Source organism: Rhinopithecus bieti, unplaced genomic scaffold, assembly GCF_001698545.2.
Source record: "Rhinopithecus bieti isolate Rb0 unplaced genomic scaffold, ASM169854v2 scaffold_15821, whole genome shotgun sequence".
NCBI lineage: Eukaryota > Metazoa > Chordata > Mammalia > Primates > Cercopithecidae > Rhinopithecus > Rhinopithecus bieti.
This window is the reverse complement of record NW_016808598.1, coordinates 454,320-473,976: the sequence shown is the minus strand read 5'-3', so window position 1 is coordinate 473,976 and position 19,657 is coordinate 454,320. Positions and strand designations below refer to the sequence as shown.

General features: G+C 40.6%; 1 protein-coding gene across 3 annotated transcripts in view; it reads right to left on the bottom strand.

The window, feature by feature from the left end:
- IGF1R (insulin like growth factor 1 receptor) overlaps positions 1-19,657 on the bottom strand; it is a 278,119-nt gene that overhangs the window by 209,537 nt on the left and 48,925 nt on the right. Inside the window, exon 1 of one of the 3 annotated variants that reach the window (XM_017886886.1) lies at positions 18,436-18,562. The exons of the other annotated variants lie outside the window; for them this stretch is intronic. Coding sequence (XP_017742375.1) covers positions 18,436-18,442 — 7 coding nt within the window. The 5' untranslated portion in view covers positions 18,443-18,562. Of the gene's footprint in view, positions 1-18,435; positions 18,563-19,657 lie in introns of those variants that run through there. 3 annotated transcript variants of the gene reach the window in all.

The following is a 19,657-nucleotide window of genomic DNA, read 5'->3' as shown; positions in this document are numbered from 1 at the left end:
TCAAACAAAGAAGAACTCAAGGCCATTAAGCATTAAACTGGACAGAGAGGTATATTACGTGATTAATATGTAATCCCTGAAAAATAAAAAAAATTACACATATTGATGCATCAAGCAAAATGGCAGATAAATACACTAAGCATTTCTCTTAGAAATATGAAAGTTTAAAAATTATAAAGTAGCTCACGCCTGTAACCCCAGCACTTGGGGAGGCTGAGGCAGGCAGATCATCTGAGGTCAGGAGTTTGAGACCAACCTGGCCAATATAGTGAGACCCCATCTCTACTAAAAATATAAAAATCAGCCAGGCATAGTGACATGCGCCTGTAATCCCAGCTACTCAGGAGGCTGAGGCAGTAGAATCACTTGAACCCAGGAGACGGAGGCTGCAGTGAGCCGAGATCGCGCCACTGCACTCCAGACTGGGCAACAGTGAAACTCTGTCTCAAAAAAAAAAAAAGATAAAAGGTACATCATTAACTGTCAATCTGACAACTGAAAACACACATGAATTTGGAAGATCGAACTATAATGCAATCATTATATATTAGTTTGATTTACTAAATACAGAAAATAAAACCTTTGCATTTTACAAAGGGCATAATTTTTTAATGTCCACAAAGCAATTAAAATTTAATCATGTACTTGGACATAAGTAAATGTTAATACATCCCCTCAGATACCTCAGAGCTGCATTCATAAATCATATAAACAATACCAAAAGGTAAGCAAAAGAAAAATTCAGGGACAGACATACTTCTAAGTAATGTCAGAATCAAAGGTCAAATAAACATTTTAATTACAAACCATCTAGAAAACAACAAAAGGAGATCAATTCTCTAAAACAAAATACATAACAAAAGCAATGTTCAAAGAAAATTTATAGCCTTAAATGCCATTATTTTAAGAAGACTAAAAAACAAATGAGACAGGCATTCGACTTAATAAACTTGAATAAAAAAGTGAATAAAAATTAAATACTGAGATGAAATTAAAAGCAGGATAAATATAAAATTAATACACCTAATTTTTTGAAGACAATAAAATATATAAACTTCTAACAAACTTAAGGGGAAAAAAACAAAAAAAGAGCAAAAATATGTCTTAGTAATGAGAAAGGGTTTATTATGATTACCAGAGAAATTATAACAATATTACAAATAACTCTGTGCAATAAACTCAAATTATAGACAAATTCTTTCCCAGCAAGTAGAAACATCAAAATCCAGAGAAAAGGTTAAAAAGCTAAACAGAATAATTGTAACATACTGAAAAACTAAAAAATTTGTTTTAAAATGTTTTGGGATGGGACCATAGGGGATGCCTGTGAAGTTTTCCAGTTAGTTTTACTTTAATTTTTTTTTAAAAAAACAGGTATTTTCTATATTATGTAAATGCTTCTAGACTCTGGGAAAGGGTGAAATTCTTCTTAAATTATTTTAAAAACATAATCCTAATATCAATAACTGATAGAATGCAAACAAGGAAGAAAACTACAGACCCCTATCTGTAGGGGTTTGTAGACTACAGTCACAATTAAAAAAAAAAAAATTAGCTAATCAATTAGCAACATATCCAAAGAGTACCACACCATAACAAATTAGGGTTTATTCCAGGAATGCAAAGATGATTCAATATTGGGAAATCTAATCAACGTAATTTATTGCGCCACCAAGTAAAAGCAAAAGCTCACAATTATATCATGCCAAAAAGGCATTTCATAAAATTCATCAGCCTCTTCCAATAAAAATTAAAACATGAATGAGTATACACATCTTAAATATGATAAACTATATTTAACAAAACTTAACATATTCCTTGTTAAAACACATTTTTATTTAAATCAGGAACAAGGCAGTAATTTTTTTTTTTTTTTTTTGAGATGAAGTTTTGCTCTGTCATTCAGGCGCAGGGCAGTGGCACGATCTAGGCTCACTGCAACCTCTGCCTCCCGGGTTCAAGCAATTTTCCTGCCTCAGCCTCCCGAGTAGCTGGGATTACAAGCACCCACCACCACGCCCAGCTAATTTTTGTAATTTTAGTAGAGATGGGGTTTTGCCATGTTGGTCAGGCTGGTCTCAAACTCCTGACCTCAGGTGATCCGCTCACTTCAGCCTCCCAAATTGCTGTGATTATAGGCATGAACCACCATGCCCAGCCACCAATGCACTTTTCTATAGTACCAGCAAAGATAGATGTATACACATACACAACTTAATTTACTGTAATTCTGTTTCATTAGTGAAACAGAAAAAACAAGACACAACATGACTGTCCATCAACATATGACGGCTCGACTAAACTATGAATCATCCATATTGTGAACTGCTGAAATTTTAACTTATTTCAAACTCCACAGCAACTGACCTAAATTGACATCCGTACACCGAGAAAAAGTAAAAATGTTACAAAATACTATATAGAGGCTATTCATTATACTAATAGCATGATCTCATTTTTATAAACACCTAAAAGTATACTGCATATATGCATATATTTTAATATCCTAAAGAATTATATTTAATATCCTAAAGAATTTAGGATTATAAAATAATCCTAAAGAAAGATTAACGTGGACATAAAATTTTCCATATACCTTTTATTTTACACTTGCATCACTTTTTATTTTTTATTAAATAGAATTTTAAAGAGACCAGATATATACATATTTATCCGTTTTGATGACACAAAGTACCTTCTAGGCACACAACATTTAGAAAAGAAATTCTCTGTGTATTATTTCTTGGGAAGGTAGGAAGGGAGAGCACTGCAGCAGCTATCCTCAGACCAACCTAAGTGTGAATCCTGACTTCATTTAGTAGCAAGTTCTTCAGTAAATGGGGATAATTTTCTCCCACCTCTCATTAGCCTGTTACGAGGATTAAATGTTTATACCTAACCTGCAAATCAGTCATTACTAGCGTTCTTTTATTCTAAGCTCATTCCTCTCAAAAACAAAGACAGAAAAGGAACAAAACTTCCCTCCCTGTGGTTTCCAAGAGCTGCCTGGCAGTACCTAACCATGGCTGTGCTGCTTCGGAACGCAGCAAAGGTTCAGTGGGGACTCCTTTTCGGTGTTACTGTAGCTGCCAGTGTGAGTCAAAGGTGAGCTGAAAATGCTCGTGGGTCCTCAGTTTTCATGTTGGGAGTTTATCACAACCACACCACCATCCTTTACCTTCTCAACTGGCACTTAAAAAGCAGTAACTCACTCAAATACTCACAGGCAGATTCCTGGCAGGAGCCGGGGATTTCCTGGAGATCTCTTAAGACTCTTTTGGACAATCAGAAAAGGACAAAGGAAGCACTAGCAGAGCCCTCTACTTCCAAATCCTCAGATTCTCCTCCAAAACAGAAATGCAGAAAGAAAACATCAGGGAGAGCCACGGCTACTGCAGCCAAGCTGCCTGGATTAATTAAGGGTCATTAAAAGCAGAAAAGAAAAACGAAAGGGAAAATTTAGATACCTGGTTACCTCCCAAATCCTGATACTGATCCCATTCTGTAAGCTATTATTAATAACAAAATATGAAGAAGAAAAAATTATCAACAGGAAAGAGAGTTAAACTGTGCATTAAATATACATTTAAATTTTCTGAAAAAGGAAAACAAGGCTTCACTGAGAAATGAGTTGGCTGGAAGGAAGGCTGGAGCCCTGCAATATCAAGAGGCAGATCTGTCCCAGAGGAGGGAGGGCACGGAAACTTCTTGCAACAAAGACTTTTCAAGAGTGAAAAGGAAAAGCATCTCAGCTTAAACTGAAAGTATCCTTTCTCTATTACAGAAGGACTCACATACAAGAGAGACCTCCCAACTCACATCTTTGTATCTCACATTTTCCAAGATACTTGTTTCATGATCCAAATAATATCATAAAAAGTAATAAAACCATCTGTAAGAAACATTAATTCGCCATGGTTTGGCTAACAGAATTCTTCACAATCTCCTCCTGGATGATAAAGTTAAAAGCTAAATGAAATAAGTCAAAAGCTTCTTTTGTGTAAAATCCAATTAACTTTATAAATATACTCTCAGGAGGAAAAAAACCCACATCTCCTTTAAAAGCAGGAATTTATATAAAAATTTATATGATTATAGGTTGGGCATGGTGGCTCACATCTGTAATCCTAGCACTTTAAGAAGCCAAGGCAGGTGGATTGCTTGAGGCCGGGAGTTCAAGATAAGGTTGGGCAATAGAAAGACCCCGTCTCTACAAAAAATAAAAAATAAATTAAAAAAATAAATTAGCTAGGTATGGTGGTGCACACTTGTCCCAGCTACTTGGGGGGCTGAGGCAGGAGGACTGCTCGAGCCAAGGAGGTCGAGGCTGCAGTGAGCAGAGATCGTGCCACTGCACTCCAGCCTGAGCGACAAAGTGAGATGAGACCCTGTCTCTTTTGTTTTTTTTTTTGAGACTCCATCCCCCCCTGCCAAAAAATAGTATGATTTTCCAGCCCTAAACATATTCTTTATCTCATCTGAGTAACTTTGGCTACTATTTTAGGTTTTCCTTCTGCAATACTTGACATTGATTGAAATAATGCATTTTAACTAAAATTGAATTATGTATTGCTTATAATAACAGTCAATTTACTATTATACACATCATTAGTTTGAGCTATATTATCCACATCAGGTACATTTGGGGGATAAGGCTCAAATATTTTCTTTTCTTTTTTTTTAGACAGAGTCTCACTCTGTCACTCAGTCTGGAGTGCAGTGGCGCAATCTCGGCTCACTGCAAGCCCCACCTCCCGGGTTCATGCCATTCTCCTGCCTCAGCCTCCAGAGTAGCTGGGACTACAGGTGCCCACCACCACGCCCGGCTAATTTTTTTTCGCATTTTTAGTAGAGACGGGGTTTCACCGTGTTAGGATGGTCTCGATCTCCTGACCTCGTGATCCACCCTCCTTGGCCTCCCCAAGTACTGGGATTACAGGCGTGAGCCACTGTGCCAAGGCTCACATATTTTCATTAATAAACACTCTATTCTTTAAAAGTGAATTTTGATGAAAACAACTCCACAGACAGCAGGACCCATTATCCAGGATGGCCACATGCCCTGAGTTCTCACAGTTCTGATTTTATAGAAAAATGACCTGGTGTGGGCTCAGAAAATAGTCATACATATCAACAGTTCACATACAAATGTTTTGTGGAAAGCATGTGCTTGTCACTGGCTAACACAGAGTCAGGAAGGTCCGGAAGGGTAAATGAGCAACTGCCAGTATCTGAGCAACTGTCTAAAAGGTTTGGGGCCACCTCAACTCAGCACCCAAAGAACCAATATTGTCTAGAAGTCTGCATAGAGGAACCCTAGGAAGACAGCCTTATGCCCTAATTCCCATGTAAACAAATACTGACATAGACTCACAAAATACATGTCTAATACAAACAGTGAAGATTCTGTATTATGTAAGTTGTTTATACAGAAGACTGACTTGGGCTGGGGAAGGGAAAGGGTGGGAGACGTCCACACAAACCACAGCATATATCCAAACAATTATGTTATTTGCTCTTCCCTTATTTTTCTTATTCATGAGGAATTTCTCCCAAAGACAATGTGAACATTTCACACATAGGATTTAGAAGCATGGGTCCGAGTCTAAACCAGGTAAGTTGTTTGGAAAGCAACCTGGCCATATGGATCAAGAGCTTTAAACTGATACCTTTCCACATAAATCCTATTTCAAGGGATGTATTGTAGGGAGATAATTTGAAATAAAGGACAAAGATAAGGTACAACAGAGTTTGCTGCAGCCTTCTTTACTTATAATTATGGAAAATTATGAAAAATTGGGACCAATGCAAATGCCCAACATTGAGGAAACTTTAAGAACATGATGGTTCCTTCATCCCACGTAACTTTACACCACCATTAAAATCAGGGTTACAGCCTTTTGAGAGTTGAGGGGGGAGGATCACCTGAAGCCAGGCATTCAAGACACCTGGCTAACATGGCGAGGCATCACTTCTACAAAAAACTTTTTTTTAGAAATTAGCTGGGCGTGGTGATGCACACCTGTAATCCTAGTTAATCAGAAGGTTAAGCTGGGAGGAGCACTTAAGCCAGGAGCTCACGGCTTCAGTGAGTCATGATGGTGCCACTGCACCCCAGCTTCGGTGACAGAGCAAGAACACAGTTCTTAAAAGAAAAAATTGAGTTAATAAGGAGTATATGTCGCTGAAAGGCTTTTATATGCTAGGAAATAAACATATAATTATCAGAGGCTCAACTTACACTAAAATGTGTTTGTTTTAAACATCTAGAAGAAGGCCGGGCATGATGGCTTATGCCTGTAATCCCAGCACTTTGGGAGGCAGAGGCGGGTGGATCACTTGAGGCCAGGAGTTTGAGATCAGCCTGGGCAACATGATGAAACTCCATCTCTACAAAAAAAAAACACAAAAATTGGCTGGCCATGGTGGTGCACACCTGTAGTCCCAGCTACTTGGGAGGCTGAAGTGAAGAGGATCACCTGATCCTGGGTAAGTAGAGGCTGCAGTGAGTAGGGATCATGCCATTGCACTCCAACCTGGGTGACAGTAAGACCCCGTCTCAAAAACAAACAAACAAACAAAAAACTAGTTAAGAAAATATACTTAACTGTTCTCAAAATGCTGGAGTTGTATGTGACTACTTTTCTGGGTTTTTCCAAATTCTTAAGCTTAGAGACAAATTCTTATCCCTGAATAGTTTTAGGCATTTTTTTTTCTTTAAGAGACAGGGTCTCCCAATGTTGCCCAGGCTAGGCTTGAACTCCTGGCCTCAAGCAATCCTCCCTCCACAGCCTCCTGAGGAGCTGGGATTATAGGCATGAGCCACTTTGCCCAGCAGTTTTGGGCAATTTTTATGAACAGAACAAAATGAAACCAAGGTATGACGGAATACCATACTAGACTCAGAAGATTTGGACTGTGGCTCCCACTCTGCCCTTGGACAAAATCCCTAAACATCTCAGAGCATCAGTTTTGCACCTGGATGATGAGAAGCTGGACTAGATAAATCCAGGGTCCCTCCTAGAAAAAGGGCACCTGGTCAGGGAGGCCAGCCCCCTTGCCTGTGACCCACAAAGTCTCAGGGCACAGGGAAAGAGGGAGGAGCGCAAAGCCCCCCTACAAGAGAGCACAGCCAGGTGCCCCAGTGTCACCTGATGTGAGGCCTTTCTCAGCTCTTTCAGTCCTACCTGTACCTTAGACTTCCAGATGCTCTATATACTGAAGGAATGGACTCTTCAGGTAAGAGGTTGAGAATGACAAAAGAGAAAGGTAAGAACTTTCACTGGAATCAAAATGCTATTGCTATATGCAATTCCCTCTCACAGCTTCATGTCCCTTAGATGTAAGGAAAAGGAAGAAGAAAGGATGGTTCTTCTGGGACAGAAATCGAGCAAATACCTTTATTCACTAAGAAATAAGGAGAACAAAATACCCAAGTAGAACAGAGTCTTTTTTTTAAGCCAAAAAAAAAAAAAGCCTAAAAATATTTTAAAAGTCTAAAATGATAAAATGATTTTTTCAGGAGACACCATGAACATTATGGTTAAGTAGTCTAACCAGAAAAATGAGAAGTGTTACACCATGCTGTCACCTGCCTAAGCATCCTAGTAGCGGCCAAATCGAATCTCTTAGGCAAAATATGGGATGATAGGATTACATAATTAATTTTCCTGTAAGGCATAATTGTTACTGACTTCATGTCATTACAATGTCAGCTCATCTGGTAGACGATTGCTATTACATTCTAATTACAAAAACACACAAACAATTTGTAGCCATTCATTATTAAATAACAAGTGAGGCCACGATAGCTAACAGAAACTTAGAAAAATGAAAGTTAAAGGCAAACTGGACAAGAAGTACTTAATAAATTAATCAATTAGTCTTGATGAAATTTCTCAATTGCGTTACCAGGTAACCAGCCCTCAGATTACCTGGTAAACATACTTCTAAGAGCCATGTTGTTTAAACTTGATTAAATGTCAGAATGACCCAAATCACTTTGGGTCACCAAGACCAAAGAGAAATACAAATATTTAAGATACAGCTTTACCTTTTACCTTGGCACTAAAAAGAACAGCATATCCCCTTGGCTACCTAATAACAAGGTAAGCACAGAAACATGAATTTTAAAAATAGGCAAATTAAAGGGTATTTGTGTAATAAAAGGTTTTATTCTGTTTTTAAAAAAAGGATTTATTACATTCTACTCCAACAATACTAAGCCTACCTAAATGAAATTTTTAAACTAACAAGGAAAGAAATAGGCAAGAGTGTCTTCCAAGAACAACAAAACTTGAATAATGGGCAATTGGCAGGCACTTAAATAACGTACAGTGGAGGTCTCACGGAAAGAAAAGAGATACATTCCCACCCTGACCACAGCACACAACCCCTTTAAGATATTCCACGTGCAATATGTGAGTGTCCAGAGGAGTCTAAATGTAGCTTACATAGCACCTCCCCCTGGCTCTTAATTCTAACAACTTCTGGATTAACCACTGTAGCTACTGAAAATCAAGTTCTAAGGGTAGAGCAAGAATGGCTCAAGAATAAATGCAATTAACTAAATGTTTGCAGTGAAGATACCCACTTATACATATCAATTGCCAATGAACTAACTGCTTACATGGCAAAAAGTGTTCACACACTCTGAAAGCTGACAAAGGCCAGTGAATTCTATAAGTGAATAACTCACAGAAGATATTTGTTTTAGATCCTACAGTTTTCCAATTTTCCAGTTTCCTTCAGTTTTCCAATTTTCCAATTCTACGGTGCAAGTCAATAGAAAATGACGATTTGCACACACATTTCCACTTTACACATAATTGCTAAAGAATGCACCTAATGAGTAAAGAAATTAAAAGGTGTGAAAGTGCACATGGACTGCATGTGGTGGCTCACACCTGTAATCCCAGCACTTTGAGAGGCTGGGGAAGGAGGACCACTTGAGGCCAGGAGTTTCAGACCAGCCTGGGAAACAGAGCAAGACCCAATCTCTGCAAATAATAAAAATAATAATAAATTAGCTGGGCATGGTGGCTTATGCCTGCAGTTCCAGCTACTCAGGAGGCTGAAAAAGGAGGATCTCTTGAGCCCAGGTGTTTGAGGCCCCAGTGAGCTATGACTACACCACTGCACTCCAGCATGGATGACACAGCGAGATCCTGTCTCTAAAAAATTAATCAATTAATACTTAAGTAAAGTTGTGCATGCAGAAGTAAATATGAAAGCATTATATTTGTCATATGAGGAACGTTTCCCTGATAGAAATAAGCAAATTAAGGGAAGCATTTTTAGTTTTGGAATTATTCAGAAGTTAATTTATCTCTTTACCTTTATTTCTCTCTTCCAAATATATTACAGAAATCTTTGGCCTAACTAATCCACACACCTCCCCCAACACACACATGAAATATAAGTAAACCAGCTGGCTACTTAAACTAATGCTATAGGTGATATTTTTAAGAGTCAGTAAGTATTTTTAACAATCATTTTCCGACAAATTAGTGATACTCAGTACATTATAATACATTCAACCCAAATTTGGTCATAGTATCATCTCTCTGTAGCTCTTGAGAAATAAAGCAGAACTTTCCAGACTCCCCAAAAAGTCCCGACCAGAGAGTATCAACCCACGATTTAACTCACTGTCCAGAGGCTTTCGTTTTGTTTTGTTTGGGTTAGTTTTTAAAAAAATCTCCAAATCTCCTTCTAATCCACGAATCTCTTCAGGACTACCCAACACAGTTCTCATGGTATGTGAGGCCGAGGTGGGCAGATCACGAGGTCAGGAATTCGAGACCAGCCTGGCGAACATAGTGAAACCCTGTCTCTACTAAAAATACAAAAAATTAGCGGAGTGTGGTGGTGGGCACCTGTAATTCCAGCTACTCAGGAAGCTGAGGCAGGAGAATCATTTGAATCCAGGAGGTGGAGGTTGCTGTGAGCCGAGACCGTGCATTGCACTCCAGCCTGAGTGACAAGAGTAAAACTCCATCTCAAAAAAAAAAAAACAAAACAAAAACAAAAACAAAAAACAAACAAAAAAAAACCACAATGACGACAAATTGAGTAGTATAAGTGTATAAATGAATGGAACTGATAGAGCTATAGTTTGAAGAGTAAATTGCTGGAGTTGCCAGCTTGATTTTACATTACACTGCACTTACATTCTCTCCTGAACATTTGGCACTAGAGAGTTAAATAATTTATAGCTTGAAAAAATTAATCATAGCAATCCACGCACCTGGTGAATTATGAGTTCATCCATCAAGAAATCATAGGTTCAACTCAAGAGATACGGTGTAAGAACAACACAGCTCCAAACCCACGTGTCAGAGTTTCTTCGCCAACCTTAATTAGTGAAATTACTGACACCATTCAAGTGCCAAGAGGTTCAAAGAAATAACTAACAACACACACCCATTTAGCCCTTTGAATTCTTTACCACATGCACCTTGGGGCCTCAAGTCTCAAATTAAAAGGCAAAACACAACAACCAAAAAAGTAAGTTCTTTTGAAACCCAAGGGGAAATTTAATCAGCAGACTCTATGACTTGAACAATGACAAGGAAAAGGAGATCAAAAGAGAACAAGTTCTTGTTGTCTGGAAATATTCCTTTCTGCAAACTAAGAAAATATCTCATTTTGCCTCCACTAGTGTGGATGATTTTAGAAACACTCAGGATTGTGGGGAAAACACTCATGGAGCAGGGGCTGCCAGGATGACTTATCTGAGAGGTGCCCTGACAGTGTAAAAGGTGTGCTAAGTTACACAAAAAGGACATCTATCCAAGAGGCATGCACTCACACTTTTTGTTTGGTTTTCCTGTAAGTTTGCAAGAATGCCATCTGAGACCAACGTAGGGAGAGTTCCAGAGACCCCTGGACCTGAGGAGACAGCACTAAGTTTTAATACATAATGCAAGCACAGACTTTTAAAAACGATACAAAGATGTACACTGAGGTGTGTCACTCCCATACCTGTCCTGACCTAGATGTTTCCCCACCTACCCCCGTGAATCATCGTGTTTAGTTACTTGGTTTCCCTTCTAGTGTCAATCTGCACAAATAAAAGCAGATGCAAACATGCAGTCTTATTTACCCTCAACTTTACAAAAAAGAAGCCTGCCTTGCCTTTTCCACTTAATATACTGGAGATCTATTCACATGGGGCACAGGGCATACTTGGTGGTTTCTCTCAGCTGCAGAGCATTCCATTCTGTGCATATATCTTAGTGTATTAACCAGTCTCCCACTGAACAACACGTGGGTTATTTCTAACGTATTACTATCAAAAACAATGCCGCAATTTTTATGTGGGCAGGTGTATTGGTAAGATAAATTCCTAGAAGTAGGATTTCTGGGTCAAAGGTAACATGAATTTATAACGCCAATTTGCCTTCCATAAAGGTTGTACCGTTTCACACTCTCAACAGCAATGTGTTAAGAGTTCTTGTTCCCCGCAGTCTTGACAAGAGAATGTTGACAAATGTGTAGATGTCAGGGCAGCTTTAAGCCTCGGAACAGGAAAGAGAAACAGAAGTTTCCCCAAAGATGAATTTGAAAGCTGTCAGGAGTTTCAGCCAGCTTTCATAGAGAAATCTTCAATTCCTCAAAAAAATTTTTTTTCACTCCTTTATCCTCAGGACACCATAACAAAACCAGAGGTGTCCTGTTCCTGCCCTACCAGGGCCCCATTCAGGCCAGTTCTGATGTCCTCTTTTATTTCAAGTGAGAGTCAAGAAAGACAAGAGAAGGAACCCAGGAGACACGGCTGTGCCACTTAGGAGCTCCTGACTGGGCCACCGGCTTTCTGTCTCTGCACCGCCCAGCTTCCTCACCTGTAACAGGTAGTCAGTGATGACACACAACCACATGGGGCTACTAGTGGGGAAGTGCTTAGTGCAGAGCTAGTGACACAAGACACATCCTCCAGGAAAGAGTAACTGGTGTCATTTTATAATAAAGGCATGGCCATCATTTTGTAATACCAAGAGTGTAACAAAGTATAATTTAACTTCTGTAATTTAGTAGAAACCTCAAGCAAGTAAATGGATACACAGACACTGTTGCTTTACTTGAGAAGCATTTGACCTCCTTCTCCCTGTATTAGTTAATACTAATAGAAACAGAAGTGACCATTAAAACAAATGCAATCATCCCTTAAAATGTAAAGTTCATGTTCAATTTTACTAGGCTAAAAAAGTCATGAGACAGTTACTCCCAGACCTCCAGATCAGAGGACAAGGCTACGATCAATCCTGGCTCCTCTCAGAGGCAGCAGAACAAGAGTAAAGGAGCCCAGCACTAGCCCTCCTCCTGAGGGACTCTGGGCATGTTTCCTGGCCTCTCCAGGGTTTAGGGTCCTCACCCGTCAAATTAGGAGAATAGTTTCTTCTCATAGGGTTTGATAAAGATCAAACAAGGACAGCATATACAAAGTTCATCACAAATGCCAAAAAAAAAAAAAAAAAAAAAGAACAGAGCAGTTTGCATTACCATCATCTTTAAGGGGCCATCTGTCCTTCCTCTTATCCAAAGCTAATCCCTCCATCTGTGCTTTGGCCCATCCTCAGGCCTCTGGGTCCTTACTGGAGCTCTCCCCTTCTGTCTTATGGATCCATCCTTCCCTCTCAGCAAAGTCCCTTCCATGGACTTTTAGCCCCCCTCTAGTCTCTGTTCAGGAAAACAAGATCCATACTCCACCCCTGCTCCTCCTTGGCTGCCATCCCGCCTCCCCTGTGCACAGTCACACTTCTCCACTTCTTCAGTTCCTCCCCTCCCTACAGTCCTCCTCCTTCTCCAGAGCTGCTTCCAGCCATCACTTCATCAGCTCTCAGGTGAGGTCCTCAAAGGCCTCCCTCTTGCAAGACCCAGTGGATGTCTTCATTTCTCACTCTGCTTGGCTTCTTAGTGGCTTTTGGCATATTGTTCTCCTTAAAACCCTCCTCTCTCCCTGGAAGCCTGGCCATCACACTCCCATGCTTTCCTCGCTGTGCTGGAACCACCTGGGTCCCCTTTACAGCTCATGATCCTCTACCTGGCCCTTGAACGCTGACATCCCTTTGAGCTCCATCCCCAGAATGATTTCATGGGTGTTTCTACTTTCCAGGACCACCTAAACCAAGTCATCTGCCAGGAATTCCTTCTCAGCACCAGTCCACATTTCCAAATGCCTGCTTGACTCAGAAGTGTCTCAAACCCAGTATCTGCAAAAATCAAACTCATGCTCACAGTCTCTACCTGATCTTCCTCCAGCATCTCCTAGCTCAGTAATGGGCACTGCCATAGTTGCCATCCAAGCCAGAATCCTGGACATTATCTTTGACATCCTGCTCACAAGCCCACCCTCAACACAGGCCTGGCCAATTTTACTTCCTACTCTCTCTGCAGTCAACTTATCTCCACCACTGGTCCAAGTTCACTTTGCCTTTTGCATTGTCTACTCCAACTGCTTCCTGATTGGCTTCCTCCCTAATCTATTATTCACACTGTGGCCAGGGTGAATTTTTTAATGGAAATATGACGCACACCCCACTTCTGTTTAATGTTCTACACTAATCTCCCACTGATCCTTTGGTGAAGACAAAACACTCAATATGGCTTCTGGGGCACCATGTGGCCTGACTCCTACCATCCAGGTTCCCCACCTTTCCACCCCAGGTCCTTTCCACATTATTTATTTTCCTTCTTGGTCTCATGGCATCATGTCTGGCCTTTGTGGGATTCAGCACACATACAATGTTCTATTTGTTTGTGGCTGGGATGATTAGGGTGTCTCCGACAGTTAGTCCAACAGTTGTATAGAGATGCCATTCTACACAAATGACTCCAGGGTGCCTAGTGGGCATTTACTAGGTATTCGCATAATGAATGAACAAGGAGATGAATGAATCACTGGCCCAGCCCTACTCCAAATGACATGAAAATTCCAGTTACCTCAAAGGTATACTGTAAAAACTTGGTAGTACACCTGTGTCATGGAAACATAGTTTATTGTGTTTCGATTTCTAAATCTTATCCACAACAAATTGTTTTTTAAAAGTAATGAATTTCCATCTTACTTCCCTTACGTTTAAATCCATCTAATTTGTACTTTATTTTCAAAAGTTAGAACACATTAGGGCTAGTCACTGATAGAAAGGGAAGCAAAAGCAAAAGAAAAAAAAGAAACCTATTTACTATGAAATCATGATTACCACAGCACATTGTTCCCTTAAAGGATTCACACTGCACTCGCTGGAGTGCAATGACACAATCTCAGCTCACTGCAACCTGCTCCTCCCGGGTTCAAGTGATTCTCCTGTCTCAGCCTCCCGAGTAGCTGGGATTACAGGTACTCACCACCAAGACCGGCTAATTATTGCATTTTTAGTAGAGATGGGGTTTCGCCATGTTGGTCGCAAACTTCTGACCTCAGGTGATCGACCCACCTCGGCCTCCCAAAGTGCCAGGATTACAGATGTAAGCCACCACGCCCGGCCCATTATGAGTGCAATTAGATGCAGGCAAGCCAATGTTTGTAACAAGTAAAAATAATATTACTTTGAAACAATCCAAAATGATCAGTACTACTTTTGGTTTTAAATTAAAATTTTAAATTTGAACTTCAGCAAATGGTATGCTAACAGCATAACACAGGAATTCTTACCTTCTGGCTGGGACTGTTTCAGATCAAGTCACACTAGCCTAGAGTTAACTCTACAGAATTATTTTAATCGCTTTGGAAAATGTCACAAACACTGCCACTGTGCCAGAGCTCCTCCGCCCATGTAAAGATGCTCAAGAAGCAGCCCCAGCCCTCGTCCATCTTGCCCCCCACCACAAGCATCTCCACACATCAGGCAGACCAAGCCCCTTACCACTCTTGCTGGCTATAAGAATGATCAATAGCAGCACTAGTTATGTGGGGTTTATTTTCAAATTTTATTAAATTCCTCATTTATCCATGAACTGATCTGTTTTAGCTCTGGCTTCATGCTCTCCATACTCCAGGCCTAGGCTAACCTTGAACAGATATTTAGCAGGATATGCTTGTGAGAAGGCTGGGTACACACCTCCAGAATAAGATCTGACGTTTAAAGAGGTTCTCCCCCAACCTAGCTGAATGTCAGGTGGACCATTTCAGGACCCAGCCAGGGAAGAAAACAAGTCTTGGCTTAGCAGGGACAGACCAATTCTTAAAGGACTAAGTTCCCTTGCCTCACACTGACTTAACTTTTACCTCTCACTCCATTCAGATACTACCATAAACTAGGCACCTCAATCCTTTCAAGCATACTGGAGGTCTTTCTTGAATATGCATGCACATGTATACAGGTGTGCATATATGAACATGAACAAATCACATAGAAATCTAGACATACAATTGCCTACAGTTTTATTACTAACCACATGAAAATCTCCATGTAGGAGGAGAAAAACAGAGACATGCCTTTAAATTTATTAAAACAGTTTACACCAAGACTTGATTTTATGTCTTCATGATAATTCTTTGCATACAGTATCTCCTGGGAAAACCCAACAACTCTGCAAGACTCTCTAGTTTACAAAGGACTCTACAGAAGAAGAAATGCGGGACGAGGGAGCAGTGCTGGACTAGCGCTGCTCTTCACCCTTGTTCCCCGACACACAGAAAAGCAGCACCTGAGAGCCCATCAATGACCTGGAAGGACTTGGCAATTTATTCTCAGAGAAGGGACTGTGTTTTGCTAAGAGGATGCTATTTTTCAACATGACTCCTCTCGGTGTCTGGTAAAAGGCAATACAATATACAGTCTCCCACTACCTGCTGAAGAAGAAAAAGCACAAATCAGGCAGTGAGACCAAATGGCAAAATTATTTCCAAAAAAGGAAGTATCTTACCTAACCCTAGAAGAAAGTCACTCCTATACATAGCATCTAAAAGTTTCTGGAAGTGATATAAACTGAAACGCCGAGAGTTTTTCAGCTTGCATAGATATCTTGTTACCAAAAAAAAAAAAAAAAGCTCAGGAAAACTATATAAAGCCATATCAACAGAACTGCAATGGAGACAGCTTAATGGAAAGGAAAATGGACATGTCAACACGAGAGTGTCTGCTAATAATTTACCCAAGAGAGTCATTCTAAAACAGGAAGTTTAGAAACATGAAGTCAACCCACAATTTACACAGCATAAAAGATTTTTAAAAAATAAAAAGTTAAACATGATCATTCTTTATATATTTCTATTCAGAAAGAATTTTTTTCTTTTAACCACAAATACACTCAACTGAGATTTGCCGACCAGCAAGGCTGTCCTTGAGGAATACTACACTTCTGACAAAGTGGAGTTTCCCTAGAAAATTAAATTTCACTAAATCTCTTTTAAAAGCCAGTCCAGATACATAACAGAAAGTTAGGGAATAGGGTTGTGGGGAATACCAAGGAATGGGGAGAAGTATTTCCTAAACCAGCCACCTTGTTTCAACTGTGTGAATTCTAGAATGTTTTTAACATGTGCAGCTCGAATGGGAGCTACGCAGCACAGAGATTTTAGGATCTTCCTTTATGCTGCCTTCAAAATACTACTAATCAAATCTGTGCCTCACAGATATGGTAAGCTGCATATTTATTGTTAATGAAACATTTCCCCTGTTGTATTTTTCCCCCCTCAAAAAGAGAAATCCTACTTCTCTCAGACACATCGATTTCTTGTGTCACACGTAACTAACCACAAAAGCCTTTTCAGCTTTTACTGTGATTTGGCAGCAAGGCTATAGCAAATTCTGAAACTTGGGTTTCAATGGGTGTGCTTCAAGACTCTATTTGGGTTTCTTGCTTATTGTTTTGCTTTCTTAAAAGCTTCAGATCCTTGATCTGTTAAATGCTTTTTCAGCCTGCATTTACTCTTAGTCCCATTTATCATCTTACTAAGCATGGACATGACATTCTTAGTGAAAAACTGGAAGAGAAGAGTTAATAAAGCCACGAGAGTGACACAGTGGATTAACCATGCATAGAGGTGTGTAAATTAGAGCAAAATCACGTGGGGCAAGCAAAACAAATGAAGGAATGCTAAGGCATTTTAAAACATCAAGATTACTAACCCAAAACTTTCAGCCTTAATGTTTTATTTTCCAAAATAAATAATGCATTATAATATTTTAAGTAGAAAATGTCACTATCTACGCATGCTCTGAAATTTATTCCCTAGGCGTGAGCAGTCCTCAACACCCAGAGTTCTTCACAGAATGGTGAAATCTTGCCCCTCATAAACGTACACTGGAGAGGAGACTAAGACCTACGCTGGGCACATTTCACAGGAATCCTGTTCAGATCACATTTCCCATCCTAAGGTTAATATTTTCTTATAGCAGCAGGCCAGGCGCAGTGGGGCTCAGGCCTGTAATCCCAGCCCTTTTGGAAGCCAAGGTGGGCAGATTGCTTGAGCTCAGGAATTCGAGAACAGCCTGGGCAAAATGGTGAAATCCCGTCTCTACTAAAAATATGAAAATTAGCCACGTGTGGTGGCATGCACCTGCAGTTCCAGCTACTCAGGAGGCTGAAGCAGGAGAACCACTTGAACCTGGGAGGCAGAGGTTGCAGTGAGCCAAGATAGTGCCACTGCACTCCAGCCTGGACAACAGAGTAAGACTCTTAGTCTCAAAAAAATTTTTTTTTTCTTTTAGCAAAGGTACCATTTTCACAGGCTATTTTCTACTTTCATAATAATCTCATGAAGGCAGTATAGGTTCAAAAGGCAAATTTTTAGGAGACAACCTCATCAGCCACCACGAATTGTTTTTGATTTGGTATCAAAAGATGTAACATTTGATCAGTTTGCAATTTTGTTTAGAACAAATATCCACAGTGACACTTCGACTCTGAAAAAACATCAAAGTGCTGCTTCGGGGGAGATCACGAAAACACAGCACCCAGGCCTAAGAATTGCTAGGAAGGCTGTGACACATGGGACAGCAGCAGGTTCTCTCTCAAGACTAGACCGCCAACAGTGCATGCACAGGAGGAGGCACAGGGGCTGTTACTTCACAAAACTGAGGACAGTCAGGATCAGCCACCACCACTTCCTGGATGTTTCTGCATAGTTCCCGAGTCAAGCATTAACCAAGGTCAATTCTGTCTAGAATGCATGAAAAGCTCAGCTCCTGCACAGCACAGCCATGGCATAAAAATAGTGAACACACCGTTCCCACATTCACTTATAACCAATGTTTTTAAAGCAATGCAAACTCTGAAGTTGCGAAGCAAGGCAAGATGTCACTTAGACCTGAGTTTTGCTCTTACTTCCTGTTGTTTCTTTGTGTTTTGGTATGTAAGAGTATACATCCTAGAGTTTGAAGGGTATGATAGTACAAGTGTAGCCACTCAGGGTGAAAAAACATCTGCAAAGGCATTCTGACGAACATTCTAGCCTCCTGAACGTAAACTGGAGTTAATTATACCTACCTTTCATGGCTGCGGGAAGAATCCGGTGAGTCCACTGGGGCAATGACCTGCAAACTGTAAAATGGGATAGTCTCCTGGTTAACACAGTGAAACCCTGTCTCTACTAAAAATACAAAAAATTAGCCGGGCGTAGTGGTGGGCACCTGTAGTTCCAGCTACTCAGGAGGCTAAAGCAAGAGTATGGGGTGAACCCGAGAGGCAGAGTTTGCAGTGAGCTGAGATTGCGCCACTGCACTCCAGCCTGGGCAACAGAGCGAGACTCTGTCTCCAAAAAAAAAAGGCGGGGGGAGGGGATAGTCAAGGGAATGCTGGGCATTACCAAGTATTCAAGTACAGAGTTGAATTTCCAGTTATTTTGGTCTTTTATAACCTTAATAGAGAAATTTGCCTGAAAATGAGATCTGAGATTTAGCTACACAAATCCTAAATGTAGGGGGAATCTGAGCCTCAGACACAACTGCTTAGTAATACACAAGTCAGGACTAAATCTGTGGGATAATTTTATCTTGTTTTGGGGCAAAGTATCACTTCGCTGCCCAGAATGGGGTGCACTTGTGTGCTCACAGCTCACTATAGCCTCAAACTCCTGGGCTCAAGTGATCTTCCTGTCTTGGTCTCTCAAAGCACTTGGATTATAGCCATGAGCCAACCTGCCCAGGTCCCACTGCTCACTTTAAAGCCCACTCATTTAGAAGAAAGATCTTCAAGCTAGGCAAGGTGGTGTATGCCTGACACCTACAGTCCCAGCTAATTGGGAGGCTGAGTCGAAAGGATCCCTTGAGCCCAGAAGTTTGAGTTCAGCCTAGGCAAACTAATGAGACCCTATCTCCTGGCCTTACAATGGGACCAAACTGTAGAATAAACCATGTTTTACCCAGGTAAAGGGTAACCTGTTGCCTATCATAAGGCTCTCTGAATAAATTTAGAGATAAAGAGGCCCAACTGTCACAGGATTTTAATCTAGATACAAGAGCATGACCAAGCTATGTGGAAAAACCTGCAGCAACAACCACAGCCAGCGGAAACAGCCTGCCTAGAGCCGCCATCCACATCAGAGCAGCAGACCTTCATACACAAGGCTGCAGGAATGGCTGCGGGACCAGGAATCGCTTTTGCTCCTATAGCAGACATCAAAGGCCTGAGTCAGCTTTGACCTGTCAGTGCAGCACAAAGGGCACAAACCCAGAGGGCTGACTGGAGACCCTGAGCGGGGCGGGGGGGG